A 22,048-nucleotide genomic window follows, 5' to 3' on the forward strand; every position below is an offset into this window, starting at 1 on the left:
TTATGTAATATACTTACCATTATAGGTAGTAATGTATTAAATCAACAATTGTCAATAGTAATAATAATTATGATATATTTAATATTATAATTATAATATATTATTAATAATATAATAATATAATAATACAAATTCAATTAATTAATTTGTGAATTAAAAGTCTTATTGTATTACAGTACAATATTTCCCATAATATAAAATTGTACCTAAATTATTTTCTTGTGTTAGTATATAAATGTGTATTTGAACATTTAAAATGATATTGCTATATGATATAACTCTAAAATTATTATGTACATCCCATTTCATGCTAATAGTCTTTTCCACGCTAACGGAGAATGTTGTATTCATCGAAATGAGACTTTTTGTCTACTTGAATGCCGCTGATTGCTTTCCCATCCCCTCTCCTTCATTGGTTGGATTTGATGAGGGTGGGGTCTCATTTAAGAGATATTGACGTCGCCCACTAGTGTCGTGCTCTCTGTATGTGCGACCACTTGCAGAATGAGGTGTTGAGGATGCTTTAGGAGTTTATTTTTCTGCTTTCGTGGTAACAGGACCAAACACCACGTGCTTTTCCTTTGAAGTCCGTGTGCTGAAGCTTTTGTGATGATATTCTAGTATCCTCATCCTAAAAGTAAGCACCTTCAACAAGTAGCACCACTATGGCCCCTGCGTCTTGACGCGCTGCCGGTGCGCGCACACTTTAGTGTTGTGGGGACTCTTTGGTTGGTGGTGGCAGCGGTGTGTAGCATGAAGAAGCATGGCTTGGTGTGAGCGAGGGGTTCAGACACTGTTGGCCACCGTGGGGGCTTTCGCCGCCTTCAGTCTCATGAGCATCGCTATCGGGACGGACTACTGGCTCTACTCGCGGGCGTACATCTGCAACGGAACCAACGCCACCTCGGACGAGACGCAGCCGCAGCCCAGAAGCAAAAAGGGGGACCTGACGCATTCTGGACTGTGGAGAATCTGCTGTATTGAGGGTGAGTGTCCGTTAAGTCCGGTGCGTTGATTTTTGTGAAGGCGGGAGTCTCAACTAACATTTACGCACAAGCGCTTTACGCGTAATATAGTTTTATAACAAGTACTCTTTAAAAAAAAAAGTACATTATTACTCTTCAGCTTTACTTTTATGTGTTAGGAGCAGGAATGGCACTTTTTTAAAACACTTTAACAGCTTGGGAATAGATGTTTACGGTTTTACCAGATTGCACCTGAAATCCATCTGATTTGTACACACGCCCTTCAAAAGCTTCACAAAAATGAACTGTAGGCATTTGAAATTTCTTATGCAAGGACTAACAACACACTAGAATAGTTCGTCTAGTAGTAATCATCACTGCAATAATGTTATATACTGATTTTTCTTATAATTGGCACGGATATGTCATAAAGAGATGGAGAGTCACAATGCCAGATTGCTACTGAAATTCACCTGCTCTTTAAAAGCTCCCCACTAATGATGTGTAAGTCTTGTGTCATTTCTTGTCACAAGCCTGAATACTAGAATAGTTCATCTTTTGGTTATAATTGACCCAAAAATTGAATATAAGCCTGAGGAACAAAATACCGGATTGCACCTGAAAGTCATGTGTTTTATATTCTCACCCCTAAAAACTCCCCACCAATGCAAATGAGATATGTTTCTTCAGAATAGAGTCACAACACACCAGAATAATCCGTCTTATAGCATTCAACACTTCAACAATGTTGTATGCTGTACGTCAAATAGGCTTATAAACACATGGGTCCAAATGCCAGATTGCTCCTAAAATTCATCCGTTTGATACACTTGCTTCTCAAAAGCTCCCCCACCAGTGCTGTGTAGATGTTAGAATTTTCTCCTGAATTGACTCACAACACACTAGAAGAGTCGGTCTAGTGGCATTCAACACTTCAACACTGCTTGTGGTTGTAATTGACACAGATACGTAAATCACTAGGGTCAACATGCCAGATTGCTGCTGAAATTCACCTTCTGACAAAGCTCCCCGCCAGTGTAGGACATTTCTTGTCACAACACTCACAACACAATAGTTCATCTTGTAGATTTCAGTTCTTAAGCATAGTTTTTTGGGTTGATTTTGGTTCTGTAATATATCAGACATGAGGGTCAAAATGCCAGATTGCACCTCAAATTCACACGTTTTCTGCAGCCCTCAGGAGCTACAGGTGTTTTAGCAATAGACCCATAAAACATTAATGGTTATGGTAATGGTTTTATTTCATTTGAACATGCATCAGATTACAATTGAATGCATCACATAATCAGTTCACAGTTCCACATGTCCAAAAGGAGTAGGAAGAAGCAAAGCTTATTAAATCCTACCCCTCCATCTGGTACTTTCATAAGCAGTAAATAAGGAAATATTACATTTACATTACATTACAAGTTTTTTTGTAATTTTTTTTTTTTTTAATTTTTAATGTTTTTACATTTTTATATTTTTTGTCACTTACCAAAGTACGAGGTGATATGACCATACAATGACAAAATGGGTACCATAGTAACTGTCAATTAAAATCATGTCTGTCCTGTCTGTTCCTGCTTTTCTAATATAGTTTAAGTTTTTTTCATTTTATGTTTTTTATTTTTTTCATTTTTATTTTTATTTTTTATATTTTTTGTCACGTACCAAAGTACGAGGTGATATGACCATACAATGACATAATGGGTACCATAGTAAATGTCAATTAAATCATCTGTCTTGTCTGTTCCTGCTTTCCGAATAAAATTTTATATTTTTTTCATTTTCTATTTTCTTTTTTGTTTTTTTCTTTATTTTTATTTTTTATATTTTTTGTCACATACCGAAGTACAAGGTGATATGACCATACAATGACATAATGGGTACCATAGTAACTGTCAATTAAAATCATGTCTGTCATTAAAATGGACCGGATTAAAAATTTTGGTTATAATTGATCAAAATGGCCAGAAAGTACTGACTCAAGAGTTTTGGCTTTTTAAAGCCGCATCTTGTCGTAATCCCAAAAATGTAATATATAGCATAAAGAAACAGACTTCATCCCACCACCGCCTGGTTTTAAAGTTTGCGCACACAGTAGCAACTAAAAGTGCTCACGTAAGTTTGTTGTTTTCAGTCCATTCACTCTCTCGGTGGCGGCCAGGAAATGTGCCCGCTGATGGCCTATACTTTCATTCACGTCTTGCATGATGCTGTTGCTTGGCAACATCCCTGCAGGAATCGCTATGGAAACGTGCCCGGTGATTTAAAAATAGATGACTCTGAGTTCGAGTCATGTCCAAGCACAAAAATATAAATAAATATAGAAAGATATGCTTGAGGCCACCCCCCACCCCCCATACATGTCTTTGTGTAGTGACAAAGGGAGGTGTGGTGTGGTGTTGACGTCTTACTGTAGGCACAGACACGCTCTCATTCATTCATTGACCAGTCATCCTTCCGTTTGGCTATCACTTGACGTGTCGCCTCCCACTGAAGGTGTGGATGGGGGACGAAATAACCGGCAAATGATATTGACTGTGACTGTGACATGATATTAGTGTAATATTAATAATTATATATATACATATTATATATACAACGGTGGGAAAAAGTATTTTCCCCCTTTTTGTGAATGTTCCAGAGCATACCAGTCAACAGCAACACACTTGAACACATAATGCAGTTTTTAAATGAAAATATTTAATTAACTCATTCAATTTTTCAAAAGCCGTCCCTCTCGGTATGGAATGGAATGGAATGGCCTTTATTGTCATTATACAAGATGTACAACGAGATTGGAGAGCTTCTCCTTTCAGGGCAGTAGTCAAGTTAAAAATAAATAAATAAATAAAAAGTATATAAAAGTAGAGTAAAACAGACAATTTAACAAGATATACACAAGATATATACAAGATATCCAAAATATACACATAGTATTGCACAGGAGCATATGCAGGAGCAGACATATTGCAGATATATTAATTTTAGTGCAATGATAAATGGGTCATAGTGCAAATAATGACTGGTGCATACAGATGAGTAAAGTCACAGATGAGTGTATTGTATTGGGTTGTTAAATAAATAAATAAGATTGAGGTAGTAACAGAAGCAGTGATGGAAATATTGCACATTTGTATTACGCTAATGACCGGGCACGTTGTATGTCTCGAGTTACTGAGGTACTGAGGTACTGGCCATTTTTGATGATTGGCCATTTTTGATGATTTTGACTGATTTTTCAAGGCACACAGAATATTGTGTTGTTGGGCTGTATTTCAATCAGAAAGATGCATGCCAAGCTCTTATAAAGTGCACTTCTGCCACTCTGTGGCTGCTTTTTCAGTCTTAAAACAGCATCAAAGTGCTCTATTGTATCTTTGTGCCTCTCATGCAAAAAAAGACCCCATAAAAGATGTAAATAAATGCTTCTTTGGTCAGGTTGGAAAAAAAGCGTATTTGGTAGCCAATGAGTGGCCCTGAAAAAGTGATTAAACCCTGTTAAAACATAAGATAAATTGATAAATTGAGATTATCAATCTGGAAAAGGTTATAAAGCCATTTCTAAAGCTTTGGGACTCCAGCAAACCACAATGAGAGCTATTATCTACAAATGGCAAAAACATAGATGGCTCATCTAAGAGGTCCAAAACACCTCACAACAACCTCCAAAGAACTCCAGGCCTCAGTTAAGGTCAGTGTTCATGACTCATGACCATAAGAAAGAGTTCCAAGACCAAAACCACTTCTGAACAAAAAGAACATTATCGCTCATCTTAATTTTGCCAGAAAACATCTTGATGATCCCCAAGATCTTTGGGAAAATACTCTGTGGTCTGACGAGACAAAAGTAAACCTTTTTGGAAGGTTTGTGTCCCGTTACATCCTGGTGTTCAGAAAAATGCAGACCACTTAACCACCGTGCAGTCCAAAAGAACATCAGGCCAACAGTAAAATATGGTGGTGGTAGTGTGATGGTCTGGGGGTGCTTTGCTGCTTCAGGACCTGGAAGACTTGCTGCGATAAATGGAACTTTGGCTGGTTTCATGGTTCCCTTTATCACATCAAGTCTTCCAGCTGCTGAAGCAGCAAAACTGCCCCATACCATCACACTGCCACCACCATATTTTACTGTTGGTCTGATGTTCTTTTGGGCTGCACGGTGCTTAAGTGGTTAGCATGCAGGCCTCACAGCTCGGAGACCCGAGTTAAGTTCCACCCTCGGCCATCTCTGTGTGGAGTTTGCATTTTCTCCAGGGACTCCGGTTTTCTCCCACATTCCAAAAACATGCTAGGTTATATTGGCGACTCCAAATTGTCCATAGGTATGAATGTGAGTGTGAATGGTTGTTTGTCTATATGTACCCTGTGATTGGCTGGCGACCAGTCAAGGGTGTACCCCGCCTGTCGCCTGAAGACAGCTGGGATAGGCTCCAGCACCCCCACGACTCTTGTGAGCATAAGCGGCAGAAAATGAATGAATGAATGAAATGTCTTAAAAAACAGTTCACGTTGGAAAACCGTCCAGTGTGGCTGAATTACAACAATTCTGCTATGATGATTGGGCCAAAATTTGTTTTACAGCTGCTAAGGGTGGCCTATCCAGTTATTAGGTTTGGGGGCAATCACTTTTTCAGGGCAATGAGGGCAATGTAGGTTGTAGGTAGATGTAGGTAGATATTTTTGCTCCTCTTAATAATAAAAATGTTCATATAAAAAGTGCATTTTGTGTTTAGTTCTAATAAACTGTAAAACCTAAAACAATATGTGGTTGTACTTTGCAATGCTTTCTATTATACTGCTTATATAATTCACTTTTAGGTATCTGTACATTATCTTTGTACGGGTGTACTTCCTGTTGAAGCGACCACAGTAAAAAAAATTTAAAAAATTAAATAAAAGTCGCTTGAATCTTTGAACAACGCCATGTAAACAAATTTCCTTAAAAGTAACGCTTGACTGGGTATGAAATCTTCTCGAGGAAGCTGTGATGAATGAGAAACACATTTAAATGTCAAGCATTGCTTTTCCAAATAGTGACAGGAAGAAAATGAATAAAGTTGATTAATCTTAGAAGAGACTGAATTAATTTACATGTGTTCCCCCCCAACACACACACACACACATACACACACATTCTCTCATGTGTTGCTACTTGCAGGGCCTAAAGCTAGCGGACAGTGGCTCTGTTGTCATGGTGACTTATAAGTACAGAGGAGAAGACATGGAAGGAGGAGCCACCCCCGTCTTCACACACACACACACACACACACACACACCCCTCCGGTCAATATGAACAACACACCAGGTTATACAGTGTGTGTTTTACGGCTGCTGGGTAGAACATTATTGCTTTTTTTTGGGGGGGGGGGGGGGTGAACACATCACACTGACAACATTCTCCCAGCGACATCCCTTCCAACCCTGTAGGGAATACGTCTAACAAGCATCCCCAAATGCCCTGTTCAACAAGCATTACCTCTCCACCTGCAGGCCTATTGTGACATTTATTCAGCAGGATGCAACAGCTTTGTTTTATGAAGTCCAATACATTACTTAGCAGCTTTTTTTTTACTGCTTATTAACCCACGCTGAGGCCAAATAGGTCCCTGCCTTACAGTGCATCATAATCAGGTTGATGCTTATGTGTGAACACGGTAAATAAAAGTAGCTCTGAGACGGAGAAATAATGCAATAAATCAAGCAATTAGCAGTTTACAACAAACATCCCACGCAGTGTTGGCTTGTGATAGAACGGATAGGGAATGCTGTATTATCTGTTTTTGTAGATGTGTCATTATCCACGTTTACATGGACCCAAATATTCCAATTCCATTCGGGTTATTTGCTCAAACGGAAAGAATGTAACCTTTGTATACACCTCATTCCGAAAGAAAAGTGCCAATCCGAATGAATATACAGTAGTCTCGCTATATCGATATTGTCGGGAGTCGGAAAAAATATCAATATAACCGGACTGTCGATATATCCGATCCTGCGCCGAACTGCATTAAAGTGGGCAATAATGCACTCGACATTGTTCTATTGTATAGAACAATGTCGAGCAGCTTAAATCAATTTTTGCTTAAGGATTTCAATACCAAAAAAGCTTCCAGTCAACTTTATTTTTCACACTTCCACCACCAGAGCACAGCACACACACCGATTCCCGCACTTCCTGGTTCACAGGTCATGCTCAACCCGCCCCACATAGCTGGCCAAACACATGCCTGCAACAGAAGAACCAACTGCGTTCATGGTTTCTCTCGTGTGTATATAATCTATACACACGAGAGAAACCACGAACGCCAGCATGTACATATGAAAAACAGTGATTATTGCAAGCGATAAAAAGATATCTGAATACAACACAATTAAATACATGTATTTGTACGCTTGTGTCTTCGTTGGAATAGGTGTGTATGCTATGTCAGTTGGTTCTTCTGTTGCAGGCATGTGTTTGGCCAGCTATGTGGGGCGGGATGAGCATGACCTGTGAACCAGGAAGTGCGGGAATCGGTGTGTGTGCTGTGCTCTGGTGGTGGAAGTGTGAAAAATAAAGTTGACTGGAAGCAGCCGTTCGCCGTGTTCTTTTTTGGTATTGAAATCCTTAAGCAAAGATTGATTTAAGCTGCTTTTGTATCGATATAAGCAGACCAAATTGGCTGGCGGGAGATGAAAAGGGCATCGTAGTAACCGGATTATCATAATAACCGGGTATCGTACTAACGGAACTAATTATATCATAAAAGACTAGAAATTTGCCGGGAAATGAAAATAGTATCGTAATAAGCAGTAATTCATTATAACCGATATCGATATAACAAGACTTTACTGTATAATCGGATTCACAGGGTTGGAATATTCCTTTCCCCAATTCGATTGAGGTATCTTGTACCCGCTCAATTGGAACGTTGCCAGTGTGCTTTCTTTCAGCGCATTCTCAGCTGTGACGTAACATGCAGACGTCTCTCAGGTTTTGAAAATGGCGGCGAGCAGTCATCACTGGACTACAGCGGAAAGTTTGTTTTTGATACAAACTTTAAAACAACTGAACGTTCAAGTTGCTGCTTTAAAAAAAAGCGTAGCAACTGTCCCAACAACCGTGGTAATCACACTCTCGTTCGCCATCTTCGATGAATCACGTGATAAACGTGGCTACTGAAGGCTGAGGTGATTAATCTAAAAACGTCTAAATCCTTGTCCCTTTTTGCTTTGTTTGTCTTTTCAAAGTGCGTTGGTCTTTTTTAATGTCTAACTTTACTGTTTCTGTATGCAAGTTTGCTTTTTATTAAATGTTTTTTAATGAGTTGAGTTGTTGGGGAATAGAAAACAATGGTCAGTCACACCCTGAAGTGGACATTGATTGGCTGTCATTGGGTTTAGGCTTGTTTAACATCAGCTGCTAGGCTCCCATTGTGGCTGGGAGGGCAAGGTGAGAAGCGGCGAGGAGACATGAAAATTATATGGTGCATATAAAAGTTGTCGTTCCAATGAATGGGTAATTTACATTTCAAAAACGCCCCGACAGCACCACTCATGAAGGTACAGTGATGTGATAAGCGCCCACCCAGTACTGAAGCGTTCTGGCTGTTCTTTCTTTCTGAGCAATGGAATACATTATAATGTATCTGTACTGTTAAGTTTGTTTGTCAGGACTTTGACTTGGACACTTCAAAGTCTTCATTTTGTTTTTGGTTTCAGCTTGATATCACAAACAGATGGTTGGACATTCTCCTTCAGAACCTTCAGAATTTTTTTATAGACAGCAGAATTCATGGTTCAATTTCCTGAAGCAGCAAAACAGCTCCAGACCATCACACAACCACCACCATATTTTACTGTTAGTATGATGTTCTTTTTCTGAAATGGGGGCAGGCCATTTTTGCCTGTGTCTTTCTTATGGCACACTCATGAACACTGACCTTAACTGAGGCAAGGGAGGCCTGGAAATCGTTGGATGTTGTTGTTGTTGCTGTTCCGTGTTTTCGCCATTTGTGGATAATGGTACTGTGGTTTGCTGGAGTCCCAAAGCTTTAGAAGTGACTTTCAAACCTTTTCCAGTGCTCAATTACGTTCTTTCTTTCTAATATCAGGACCGACCTTATTCTCATGTGGGTTCCTACTCCAGATTGGGGCACATTATTCAACTTTAGAGAGGGTCATAGTGTCCTTGCAGAGGCACCCTAGGTTGGCGGCTAAGTGAGACTATCGATGTTACTTTGGCTCTTACTTCTTAGATGTTTTGAATAAATTTAGGGTATAAACCTGATTTCATATAGCCGTAATTGTTTCATATAGCCGTAGTCCCGCATAAAATGTGTAATGACCACAAGATAGTCTGCGCCCTGACGTCCGGCTTCTGAGCTCCACAGCACCAGTGGTGCCTCTGACAAAGTGTGTCCGACAATGAGTGCTCCTTCTCGGGAAAATCTAAATTCGCACTGACATTAAAAATATAAAAAAAATAAAATGTATTAATTCAAATGTATTTATTAATTAATTTATTATCATTTAAAAATGTAAAACTAAAAATTAAAAAATATTTGTATTAAAAATAAAAATGTAAAAATCAATTAAAAAACAGTTAATCATTGCTGACCTGTAGTGTGAACATAGCTACAAGCAATCAGAGTGTGTAAGTTATGTATTCACTTTTGCGTCTCACAGCAACACATTGAATGCTAATCGTGAATGTGCGGGGATCCATTGATGCTGAGGGGGTCATCCTCTCAGGATGACATACAGAGCAACAAGATGGTTCTATCGGCAGGTGATGTGTTCTGCATGCTGGCCAAGCTTCAATGGGGCTATAACAGCATCTGCGTCATGATTTGGACATCTGTTAGCATGATGGAAATAACTAGCAGAGCCAGGCTGATTTTACCCAAACCCTGGATGTATATTGTTATGCCTTTTTGCAGATGGACGGCCTCACCTGAGCCGTTGGGAAGTCTCCGTTTTGGTGCTGGTTGCCCTTTTCATTCATTCATTCATTTTCTACCGCTTATCCTCACGAGGGTCGCGGGGGGTGCTGGAGCCTATCCCAGCTGTCTTCAGGCGAGAGGCAGGATACACCCTGGACTGGTCGCCAGCCAATCACAGGGCACATATAGACAAACAACCATTCACACTCACATTCATACCTATGGACAATTTGGAGTCGCCAATTAACCTAGCATGGAATGTTTGGAATGTGGGAGGAAACCGGAGTACCCGGAGAAAACCCACACACGCACGTGGAGAACATACAAACTCCACACAGAGATTGCCGAGGGTGGAATTGAACTCGGGTTTCCTAACCGTGGGGCCTGCGCATTAAGCACTCGCCGTGCAGCCAGTGGTTTCCATAGATAGGACCTCTCAAAGTTCTCATCTGCACCTCAGAATTGGCTGTTTTGTAGCAGCTGGGAAGCAATGGCAAGTACACCTTACAGCTCTGCTCAACTGGCCCATTGGATGATGCCCGGTTTTTGGAGTAGTGCTGTTGCGGTAACGTCCACTTCCTCCATTGAGCTAGCACTATTCATCCCAACCTGGGAATGCATCTTACCTAGTAGATAAGATAGTAGTAAAGAAGAGTCATGTATGAGACCTGTGATCTTGGGCTCAAAAAGGTTGGTGATCACTGGTCTAGGTGATGGTGGCGAGTAAACACTGCATCTTGGTGGACACCCACTCGGAGAAGATTGGCCAATGGCCGTCCAGTCAAGATTAGACCCCATAAAGATTGTAATCCCATGCTGTGTGCTAAGGATGGACCCAGCAAGGTAGAAGGTTTGAGGGTGTCCTCATCCATATAGTGAGTTTCCTGAAGGACTTCAAGTATTGTATGGTTGGTGTGGCCCTCGCCATTGAGGTATAGAATTGACTGATACTTGGTGGTCCGTGGGGATGGGTGGCCATTCTAGTGTCCTGCTGACCTCTCATGGCTTGGTCGGCCAGGGTGATTAGACTCACCATTAGCATAGCACCATTTCTCGTTACTTAAGAAATAACATTGAGATATACTATTTCAGTCATAACAGCGTTCCACACATATCCGCGACTATATCAATTTTTAATTAAAAACCTGTCATTCTTACCAACCCTGATCACTTATCTGTTTGCCAAATTGCTTTTCTTCATGCTCGCCCGTGCCGTAAAGAACTGTAGACAATTGATGTTTTTATATTGCAGTAGTTACGATGTTGTTCGCTCACGTCTGCATTTGATCCACGGCCCCAGCGCCGACGCTTAATCTGTTTACGCCTTTATGAAACCTAATCATTCCGCAAGCCGTAAAAAGCGTGCGATGGCCTCCCTTGTCAGTCTTCACACGATCCAGCAGAACGGCGAGACGCACAGCGGGTTGTTTTCTGCTCCCGTTTGCTGTAAACGTGTTAGATGAAGCCAGAACGGAACAGCACCCGGCGGAGGCTAAGCAGATACAATATTACAATATTAATGTCACTCCTGATGGCTTTGTTCATCAATCTATTTGCAGAGCCGGTGAAGTGTGAAAACAAGGAAGTGAGGGCATGTGGCTGTGATGATGTGGACTACCGGGAGACCCCAGTGTGGAAGAGACAGCGGACTTATCCCGCTGATGCTTCTCCCTTCTTGACAGTGTGCATAGATGCAAGATAATGACAGTGTTCACGTCAGGAGCATCCTGTTGCTATCGGCAAAACAGCTGCTTCCAATGCGCCGCTGAGGCTGCGTGTTTGCATCTGTCCGTATGTGTTTGCATTTGGTTTTGACACATTGCAGTGGAAGTGTCATCTCGTCTTGGCAAAAAAAAAAAGAAACAAAAGATGTCAGAAGCATCTTGGCATGATGTAAATGAGTTTATTAAAAAGGAGTCGCCATGGAGAAAGAGGCGGAGATGCTCAGCGTGAGGCTTTGCACTCCACTTAGACCTTGTTATATCTTATAAGGTTACATTCTAATTTGTCCTATCTCTTTCTCTAATTTCTGTGAGCCCATTCAATTCTGGATTCCTTTCAATTTGACATGAAGGACGAGGCTCTTTACTAATCCGCCTGCCTTTTCTCATGTTTCACTGTTTACCAGCTCTGCTCCCAACACAGAATAATCCACTGATAGGTCTTTAGATTAGACATAAACACACTTCTTAATCAGTGTAATAATCATGGAGTATTTGGATTGGAGCATCGCATCTTAATTATCTTAGCAAGACATTTTGGACATTACCCAAGAGGCCAATGAAAGAAATTATACTTGTTGCTAAGCAGAATGCCTAAGTCTGATTCATTACTACCCCAGACGCTGCTAAGAAAATGTCCACTTTTTGCTCAGGAACAAGTATTTTTCCAGAAGGATTAACTGTTGGACCTCATAGGCCAATTGAAAAAAAATCCACTTAGTGCAGAACCTAGTGGAGAAAAATATAAATTTGTTGCTAGGCAGAGTCCACTGGGCTGAACGATAACAATTATTGCCTCTGCCAAGCGCATCGCCAAGGTTATATTTTTGCCAGTGTACTGTTTGTTTGTCTGTCTGGTGGAGTTGGGGGATATTTTCAGGAATTGTCAGAAATGGGATATAAATCAGATCACCAGATCACCATCTGGATCCAGGAACCTTTCAAAGGATTCTTTATCATGCAAGACAGGGCCATTGGCAAGAGCACTTGTTTGGGTCTTCCCGGTACATTGATATCATACTAGGTGTTAGCATGCTAACATTATCATTCATTCATTCATTTTCTAGCGCTTATACTCACGAGGGTCGCAGGGGTGCTGGAGCCCATCCCAACTATCTTCGGGCGAGAGGCGCGGCACACCCTGGTCTGGTCGCCAGCCAATCACAGGGCATGCTAACATTAGTACACTAGTATTTTTTGCTATTTTCATGGCTACACACATATAAACATCCATTTTCTCCACCGCTTATCCTCACTATGGTTGTGGGGTTATGCTGGAGCCTATCCCAGCTGACTTCGGGCGAGAGGCGAGGTACACCGTGGATTGGTTGCCCGTCAACTTGCAGAAACACTCAGCACTATTAGGTTAGGTGTTAGCGTGCTAACATTAGCATTGCGCGCATGCTAACATTATCATTCATTTTCTACCGCTTTTCCCCACGAGGGTCGCGGGGGGTGCTGGAGCCCATCCCAGCTGTCTTTGGGCGAGAGGCGCGGCACACCCTGGGCCGGTTGCCAGCCAATCACAGGGCATGCTAACATTAGTACACTAGTATTTTTTGCTATTTTCATGACTAGACACATATAAACACCCATTTTCTATACTGCTTATCCTCACTATGGTTGTGGGGCTATGCTGGAGCCTATCCCAGCTGACTTCGGGCAAGAGGCGAGGTGCACCGTGGATTGGTTGCCAGCCAATTGCAGGACACTCTTGCAGAAACACTCAGCACTATCAGGTTAGGTGTTAGCGCATGCTAGTATTGCTAAATTGCTAATATTAGCATAGTAGCATTTTTTACCTTCATAGGTAGACACTTTGCAATATCATGCTAGGTACTAGCATGTTCATGTTAGCATTGCTATTATGCTAATATTAGCATAGTAACATTTTAAGCTGTTTTCACTTTACATGAACACTTCACCCAAATATCTTGGGTGTTAACATTAGCAGAGTAAAATTGTTGTCATTTTTAGGTAGACACTATTATGGTAGGTATGCTAGATGTAAAATGATCATACTAAAATTGCTTGTCTGAATTTCATGCATATGAACTTAAATATAAACTTATTATGCTCTTTCCACTTTTCTGACCTATAAATGTTGTAGTGTTGTATGTAACAGTGTGGTGCTTGGTGGAGGTCTGCGCTCTTCGAGTGTTTTTCTAGTCAGCCAATGAAAAACGCCTTTTTTTGTACATACATTTTCATTACAGCATGCTTTCTTCCTTCATGCACAGCAATGAAGGTGTGCTTTTTTTCATTAACTACACTGTTAATCATACTTAATCAAACCACATGTTCTTTTTCTTTTTCACCAGGCATAATCTCTCATGTCACCTCTTTGAAAATAGTCCACAGCCTCATTTTCCATCAGTGACTAGACACAGAAACTTGTGCTCCATTTCTGATATGACACTAATTAATTTAGATGTCCCCTATTAAGCATCAGACCTATTTATTAGCCCCTTAGATAGTGGTGACCTCACAACTGTAATACTGCACTTTGTATTCACTATGAGTGTTTTGTATGGCAACACTCCATTGTATTATTCATTCATTCATTTTCTACTGCTTATCCTAATTAACCTAGCATGTTTTTGGAATGTGGGAGGAAACCGGAGTACCTACGCATGGGGGGAACATGCAAACTCCAGGGTGGAATCGAATACTGTGCGCTAACCACTCGTCCACATTGTATTATTCATTCATTCATTCATTCATTTTCTACCGTTTATCCTCACGAGAGTCGCGGGGTGCTGGAGCCTATCCCAGCTGTCTTCAGGCGAGAGGCGAGGTACACCCTGGACTGGTCACCAGCCAATCACAGGGCACATATAGACAAACAACCATTCACACTCACATTCATACCTATGAGTCACCAATTAACCTAGCATGTTTTTGGAATGTGGGAGGAAACCGGAGTACCCGGAGAAAACCCACGCATGCACGGGGAGAACATGCAAACTCCACACAGAGATGGCAGAGGGTGGAATCGAACTTGGGTCTCCTAGCTGTGTGGCCTGCATGCTAACCACTCGGTCATTTTGTATTATATGGATGCCAAATCTTTAATATGTATCAGATTCATATTGAAATGACTCTAATATATTACCTGCATATATTAAGTCGTTAAAGGTTACCTTTTATACTAATTTCCGGGCCTTTGTATTGAGTTCTGGACTCCCATAAAGCAGCTACACACAATAACCCGCACAGAAAGGTTTCTACATCTTCCAGACTCTGCGCCTATTCCTGCAGTTTTTCTTTGGATTACCTGCCTCGCGCACCAAATGGTCTCTGTAATTTACTCCACCGCCCTGCCCCCCTTCAGGTGCGCCTCACGGTGAGCCCACTCCACTGTGATTGGTCACAGTTCCTGAGGACCTCCCGACAGCTGCCGAACCCCTTTTGTTTGATTACTTACACAAAATATACACAGTTAGGACACTGAATTTGTTACTTAAAGCTGTCTCTGCTGACTCTTCAGCACGACCAAGTAACGTTTGGCGGATAGTCAAGCTTCATATCGCCCCTGTTTGCAAAACAGTGCCATGTTGACCGATGAGCATATTGCTGGCCAGGAATCAGGAACTCCAACCACTTTGCCTGATCCTTGCCCAAGCTTAAGAAAATTAGCTTTGCCTCTCACCGGTTGGAAATATTTCCCAGGAGCCTTGAATTGGCAGAAGTGCTCCAAATGTGACCACCAGCTTTTAGGTCTGGGCTCTTGCTGGCTTATGCTAAATCATAAATTGTCTTCCAGCAGTAGAAATGTGAACCTTTTGGGATCAAAACAGTTTGCTACACTGGACAAACATCCTGGCTTCTTGGCGGCGGTAGCGTCTGAAAAGGGTCATGTGAAAGGTTGCAAATTGAAAGCAAACGTTAATTAGAGTGTGGAAAGTGTTGGGTGGTAGTTACTTTTTGTAACATTATCCCAGCACTTCCATTAACCCCACCAACCCTTTCAGTCTCGACAAGGTGTCGTTTTTTTTTCTTCAATTCTCCTGTTCAATTACAGCTATAAGCGTGCACGCCTCGCTCTCTATACATGCACTCCATTCTCCAATGGCACCGTTAAAAGCTTCCATCACACGCGCTTTTGTTGTTCAAATCGGCTTCATGTTCCTCCAGCCACTCAGCTCTTCACCTTTGCTTGATGGCCAATCAAGCCCTGTGGCTAATGCAGTCATCGGTTGTGTAGCTAAAAGTCGTCCTGCTTACCTCCCGTTTCATTCCCAAGCACGTGCATGCCGAGCCAATGGGGCTGTGATCTTTAGACAGTGGCATTTATGTTGGATCCACTCAGCTGTTTGACCTCTCAGCAGCGCTTTTCTAAAGGTCAAATGTCACATTTGATCGGGCAGGGTGTTGTTATGTTATGATACCTGTGCTTAATCTCATCGACAAAACAGTTAGATTGCCTCTGTATCGGGGAGGAGTGGTCACTAACGAGGCGGGCCAGACACCTGTTGTTATGCAGGATGGTCGTTCATCAGCGACGCCCGCCCACGATAACAACAATACACCCACACAGAAACATATCATTTAGAACCCAGGGTGAAACCAAGCAGCTCTTTATTTGGCAGAAGCCAATCATGAGCCGAACAGAAGGTCATAGCAGTCTGTGCTACATTACAGAGAATGCTAAACTCATCACGCAGCAACTTAAGGGAGACCTATTATGCCTTTTCCACTTTAATCCGCTTTAAATTGAGTCATAATGTTGTATTCCCATGTTAAACCATGCCAAAGTTTCAGATAATGATTTTTGCGCATTTGGGAGTGAATCCTGAAAGAAGTTTGGGATGGTTCAAAATGCTCGCTTTCAGAAGGCGTGGTAAAACTGCCCCTTTGTGATGTCACAGAGGAGCAGACTTGTTTAGATGGGCGTTTTCGCGTAATGCATTTGGTCTGAGTAAAGCATTAAATTTGAGGACAAGCGGCATAGAAAATGAATAGATGGTGCTGCAATGGTGACTCTGTCAGGGAGGCTGACATCATTGCAGCGCCCCATCAGGCACCAATGAATGAAGCAGTGCATTATGGAGACTTAAGAGTTTTTTCATTTTAAACTTGTATAGGTACCTGCTTGCAAATTTCTTCTGTATACCTTTTGAGTGTTAAGTTGCTGTGTGATGAGTTAAACATCCCATAGAAAGCTTCTAGTAATGTACTGGAATGTCTAAATAAGGTGACCAAAATCATGCAAATATTTCATCACTGTAATTTGCGTGTCCTTGATGCTGTTTCTATGACTTGCGGGTCTTGTTAGACACAGTACCTCCTCAATGGACACTGAGTTGTCTTGTTGTCTTTGCCCTGCAGGCATCAATCAAGGCAGCTGTTACAGAATCAACCATTTCCCTGACGACAATGATTACGACACAGACAGCTCGGAATACCTGCTGCGTAAGTGCTCACCAGCCTTCTTCCTTTTTTTTGTTCAAACGGTCTGGAACAGGACGTTCACCAACCCACAGCAGGCTTTAATTACTTTCACCATTAGTATTCTGTAAGAAAACAGAGAAGAGATGTGACATTTTGTATTAAATCCTGGGTGGAACTTTGCTAGTCACTGAATACTTGGCATATGAAGTCATTTCTTATCCTATTTCTGTTGGATCTGATACATTCTGTGTTATTATGGTGAGGTTTTTAATTAAGCCTACAAAATCAGGAGAAAAACTCTAAAAATAAACCCAAGCAAGACATTGTTTATTTTTAATTGCACTGGATGATGCTACTGCACTGTTTGCGGCATTGTGTTTTTCAGTAAAGGGAAAAAGTACAGTCTTAGAAAAATGACAATAAAATAAAGATAAAGATAAACATTCATTCATTTTCTACCCCTTATCCTCACGAGGGTCACAGGGGGTGCTGGAGCCTATCCCAGCTGTCTTCGTGCGAGAGGTGGGGTACACCAATGGACCAATAGACAAACAACCATTCACACTCACATTCATACCTATGGACAATTTGGAGTCACCAATTCACCTAGCATGTTTTTGGAATGTGGGAGGAAACCGGAGGACCCGGAGAAAACCCACGCATGCACGGGGAGAACATTGAAACTCCACACAGACATGGCTGAGGGTGAAATTGAACTCGGGTTTCCTAGCTATGAGGCCTGCACGCTAACCACTTTGTCACCATGCAGCCGTAAAGATAAACAATGTAATTGAATATACAAAAGAAATAGAACAGTGCTCTATAAAATGTAACTAAATGAAGTTGCATAATGACATTGTATGTATGTACTGTATACTACAGGGGAAAACATACATTAAAAAATAGAATAATAAATATAATAATAAAATTGTTTTTTAAAATGATTTAATCTGACTGAAAAGTGATAACTTCCCAAATGTACACTCAAAAAATAAATGTTTAGCCTCAACAAAAAAAAATCTACGCAACAATTTCCATTAGTCTTTCTTAGTTATGACAACTTAATTTGAAATAGCTTTGAACCAACAAACAATATTGCATTGCACAAATTAGCTTTTCCTCTTCACTCAAAGCTCATTTTAAGTAATGCTTACTGAGTAATTGTTGTCATAGGGACAAGTTTTTAAGTTTGTAACTCAAAGAAATATGTTAAGTCAACTGACTTCATCATTTTATTCAAAGTAGTTTAATTTGTTGTCTACTTAATTATAATAACAATGCACACAGCTTTTTAAGTAGCAGTAACGTAAGTCTCGTTATATCGATATCGGTTAAAACGAATTACTACTTATTACGATACTATTTTCATTTCCCGGCAAATTTCTAGTCTTTTATGATATAATTAGTTCCGTTAGTACGATACCCGGTTATTATGATAATCCGGTTACTACGATGCCCTTTTCATCTCCCGCCAGCCAATTTGGTCTGCTTATATCGATACAAAAGCAGCTTAAATCAATCTTTGCTTAAGGATTTCAATACCAAAAAAGAACACGGCGAACGGCTGCTTCCAGTCAACTTTATTTTTCACACTTCCACCACCAGAGTGCAGCACACACAGCGGAAAACACCCGTCCCTCGCGCCTACCCCTCCGGGTGGCAACACCTTCCCTATCGATAGTTCCGGGGGTGAATTATGTCCCGGTAACCGGTAATCACCACAAGTTTATTTTTATTTACTGTAGTACAAAATTTATTGTAGTACAAAAGCATGCTAGATACGCAATCCATGAACTCAAGGAGAAAATTACATGCCATATCAAAGATCCGCCCACTTTTAATGCAGTTCGGCGCAGGATTGGATATATGGATAGTCCGGTTATATCGGTATTTTTTCCGACTCCCGAGAATATCGATATAACGAGACTTTACTGTATATATATATATATGTGTGTGTGTGTGTGTGTGTGTATATTATGTTACAAAGCTAATTTTATTAAGTCATGGCAACTTGAATTTTGTTTTAAGCTTACCAACAATAAAATTTGAGTGTATATGACATGCTAAATTAAGTTCACGTAATAGCCAATATTATTATTTGAACATAACTTGAAAAATAAAGTTAGCAACTTAGAAAGTTTATCTAAATCAATTAATTACATTTTTTACATTGCATTTATGTATTAAATCAAGTGGTGTCAACAGATACTCTGAATTACTTTTTAGAGTGTAGGGCATGTTACATGAAATAAATTATGTTACAAATGTTGTTAAAAAAGCAAAACAACCCAGCTATGAGATCCTATGGGATCCAATTCCATTTGATCAGACCGTGGCAATGATCTTGTGTGTTCCGACAGGTATAGTGCGAGCCTCCAGCGTGTTCCCCATCCTCAGCACGGTTCTGTTGATGCTCGGCGGCTTGTGCGTAGGAGTGGGCCGAGTCTACAGCAAGACAAACAACGTCCTCCTCAGCGCAGGCATTCTCTTTGTTGCTGCAGGTGAGTGGTCGGCCATGCGGGGAAGGTAGCTTGCTCGCAATGTGAGCGGTTTAATAATGAGAAATGGTCATGTGATCATGTGGAGCGCAATCGAAAGCTTGACTGGCTGTGTTGGAGAAGGTCAGGATCTCCATTCATTGTACCTCAGGACGTACAGAAGCGCCGTAGTGATGAAGTGACTTCCTGTTTGTCATCCATCAGGTTTGAGCAACATCATCGGAATCATCGTGTACATCTCAAGCAACGCGGGAGACCCCAATGACAAACGTGACGACGACAAGAAGTATACGTACTCCTACGGCTGGTCCTTCTACTTCGGCGCCCTCTCCTTCATCGTGGCCGAAACGGTGGCCGTCCTCGCCATCAACATCTACATTGAGAAAAACAAGGAAGTCCGCTGGAGGGCACGACGCGAGTTCATCCGTTCCCTCTCGTCTTCGTCCCCGTATTCAAGGATACCGAGCTTCCGCTACCGCCGGCGGACGTCTCAGACGAGCTCTCATTCCACAGAGGCGTCGCGGGAGAACTCGCCCGGTCTGAAGGGGGCGCCGTCTTCCAGCGGGCCCCTAGACGAGCTATCTATGTATGCCCTGGCGAGGGACAGCGTGACAGAGAACACGTACAGCCCTGAACATGAGGCGGCCGCAGACTTCCTTCAGGTGCATAACTGTTTCCCCAATGATTTAAAGGACGGGGTCAACCGCAGGACCACGCCCGTGTGAGGCTGACCTGTGGGAGCCTGTGATGGTCTCATTCCACGGACACTTTCCTTTTCCCGGATTGCGAGATGAGACGGACGGTCACTTCTTTTTTCGTATATCCGCTTGTAGAGCTCATGAATGCTGCTGAACACAAGTCGTGTGCACCGTAGCCAACGTGAAATCAGTGTTAGTGTCGTCTAGCAGCACCCAGATGCTGTCCATCACATCACTATTCAACCTGGAACTTATTGAATAAGGTGCTACATTATAATATCAAGTGTTCTAATTGTGTGTGTGTGATGTTGCCTAGAAGTGTGTGTGTGTGTGTGTGGGGGTGGGGGGGGTCACTTCAAACTCCATGTGTCCGTCAAAGGGTTCATTGTGTGGAAAGTGATCCCAGTCAGCTATGTGAACCACTACACTACCTGTGACATAACAACAAAATGTTAAATCATTTTTAGCATAGTATAGCATAGTAGCATAGCATTTTATTTATGTCGGATTGGTCGATTGTGTCAGTACACTGATCCCATACCAGCTACAAGTCACCAATATGAACCACTACACTCCCAATAAACCAAACATAGTACAGTCCAGATACATTCTTCTACCCTTCATACTATGTTTACTGAACTGAAGTGTGTGCCAGTGATAGTGTAGTGGTTCATATACTGCAGATGACTGGTCGCCAGTCCATCACATGTCGATTGTCAACGGGAATTGTTCACATGCCAGCTGTACAAAAGTCAGCTATGTGAAATAGTACGCTATCAATGACCCCAAAAGTTGTACAGTATAAATCACTTTTGTACACTTCATGACTTCAAGAAATTGTGGAATATAACCATCCTCCGCAATATTACGGGTTGATTATGGTGTTTTTTCAGAAATTAATTCACAATCACTGTTTTTAAGTTTTTCTTAAAGGTAAACTACACTTTTTTTTTAATTTGGCCCATCATCCACAATCCTTATGTGAAACATGAACACATATTTCCCTTTTCTGTGCATTCTAACAAGAGAAAACAAGTTAGTATGAGCTAGCTAACGATGCACGTCATTGGGACCTGCCGATAAGCCTGTGAAAAAAACTCTACTGTTTCATATACATGAAACTTCTTTCCTAGCTGCATTGATTTACGCTACTACTTGTAGCTTACGCTACTACAATGTCCGCTCTCATTGGGATGGCTGTGTCTTCCAGCACGAGACGTGTGCTCCAGTCTTCAGGTAAAAAATGTTGACAGCAAATGAGAATTTTGTTGAGTCGAAATTGAGAACTGGGTATCCACTCTTCTGTCGGTTGACGCCGAGACTAAAGGCGAGCGAGGTGTTAGTCCGCCAGATAAATACGGTTTTATAATATAGTTAGCTGCGACAATAACAATATCGCAGTCGCTCGGTTAATATACAAGTGAGTTATACATGGAACACTGCTGAGGGGTTTTTTTTGTCAGTACTGTAGCGCCAAAATTGGGCAGGTCCCGATGACATGCATTGTTAGCAAGCTTATATTAACTTGTTTTCTCTAGTTAGAATGCACAAAAGAGGGAAATATGTCTTCATGGTTAACATAAGGATTGTGAATGATGAGGAAAATTTTAAAAAGTGCATGAAGTCATGAAGTCAGCCATGGCATGTCCGACATGATAGAGCGGGGGAAATAAGCTCTCCTCCCATTCTGTGTGGAAGTGGTAAGTTTCTGGCTGTTTAAGTTTAGAATATTTAAAATATTTTAAAGTCAGCAGCTATAAATGAGGGTCGACTAAATAGGACTGTGAGTCATTGGATGACTTTTGTGAAGCTGGTACGGCCATTTCTCACACAATGGCC

General features: G+C 41.4%; 1 protein-coding gene across 1 annotated transcript; it reads left to right on the forward strand.

Moving 5' to 3' along the window:
- The first annotated feature begins 512 nt into the window (after nucleotides 1-512).
- cacng4b (calcium channel, voltage-dependent, gamma subunit 4b) lies at nucleotides 513-20,506 on the forward strand. Its single transcript, XM_058049881.2, has 4 exons — nucleotides 513-986; nucleotides 16,951-17,034; nucleotides 19,374-19,514; nucleotides 19,716-20,506. The coding sequence occupies exons 1-4, from the start codon at nucleotides 764-766 to the stop codon at nucleotides 20,234-20,236; spliced, it is 969 nt and encodes a 322-aa protein (XP_057905864.2). The 5' UTR covers nucleotides 513-763; the 3' UTR covers nucleotides 20,237-20,506.
- Nucleotides 20,507-22,048: the final 1,542 nt, after the last annotated feature.

The sequence above is a fragment of the Doryrhamphus excisus genome, linkage group LG16 (genome assembly GCF_037039965.1).
Source record: "Doryrhamphus excisus strain RoL-2023G ecotype Guam linkage group LG16, RoL_Dexc_Guam_v1.1, whole genome shotgun sequence".
Taxonomy (NCBI): domain Eukaryota; kingdom Metazoa; phylum Chordata; class Actinopteri; order Syngnathiformes; family Syngnathidae; genus Doryrhamphus; species Doryrhamphus excisus.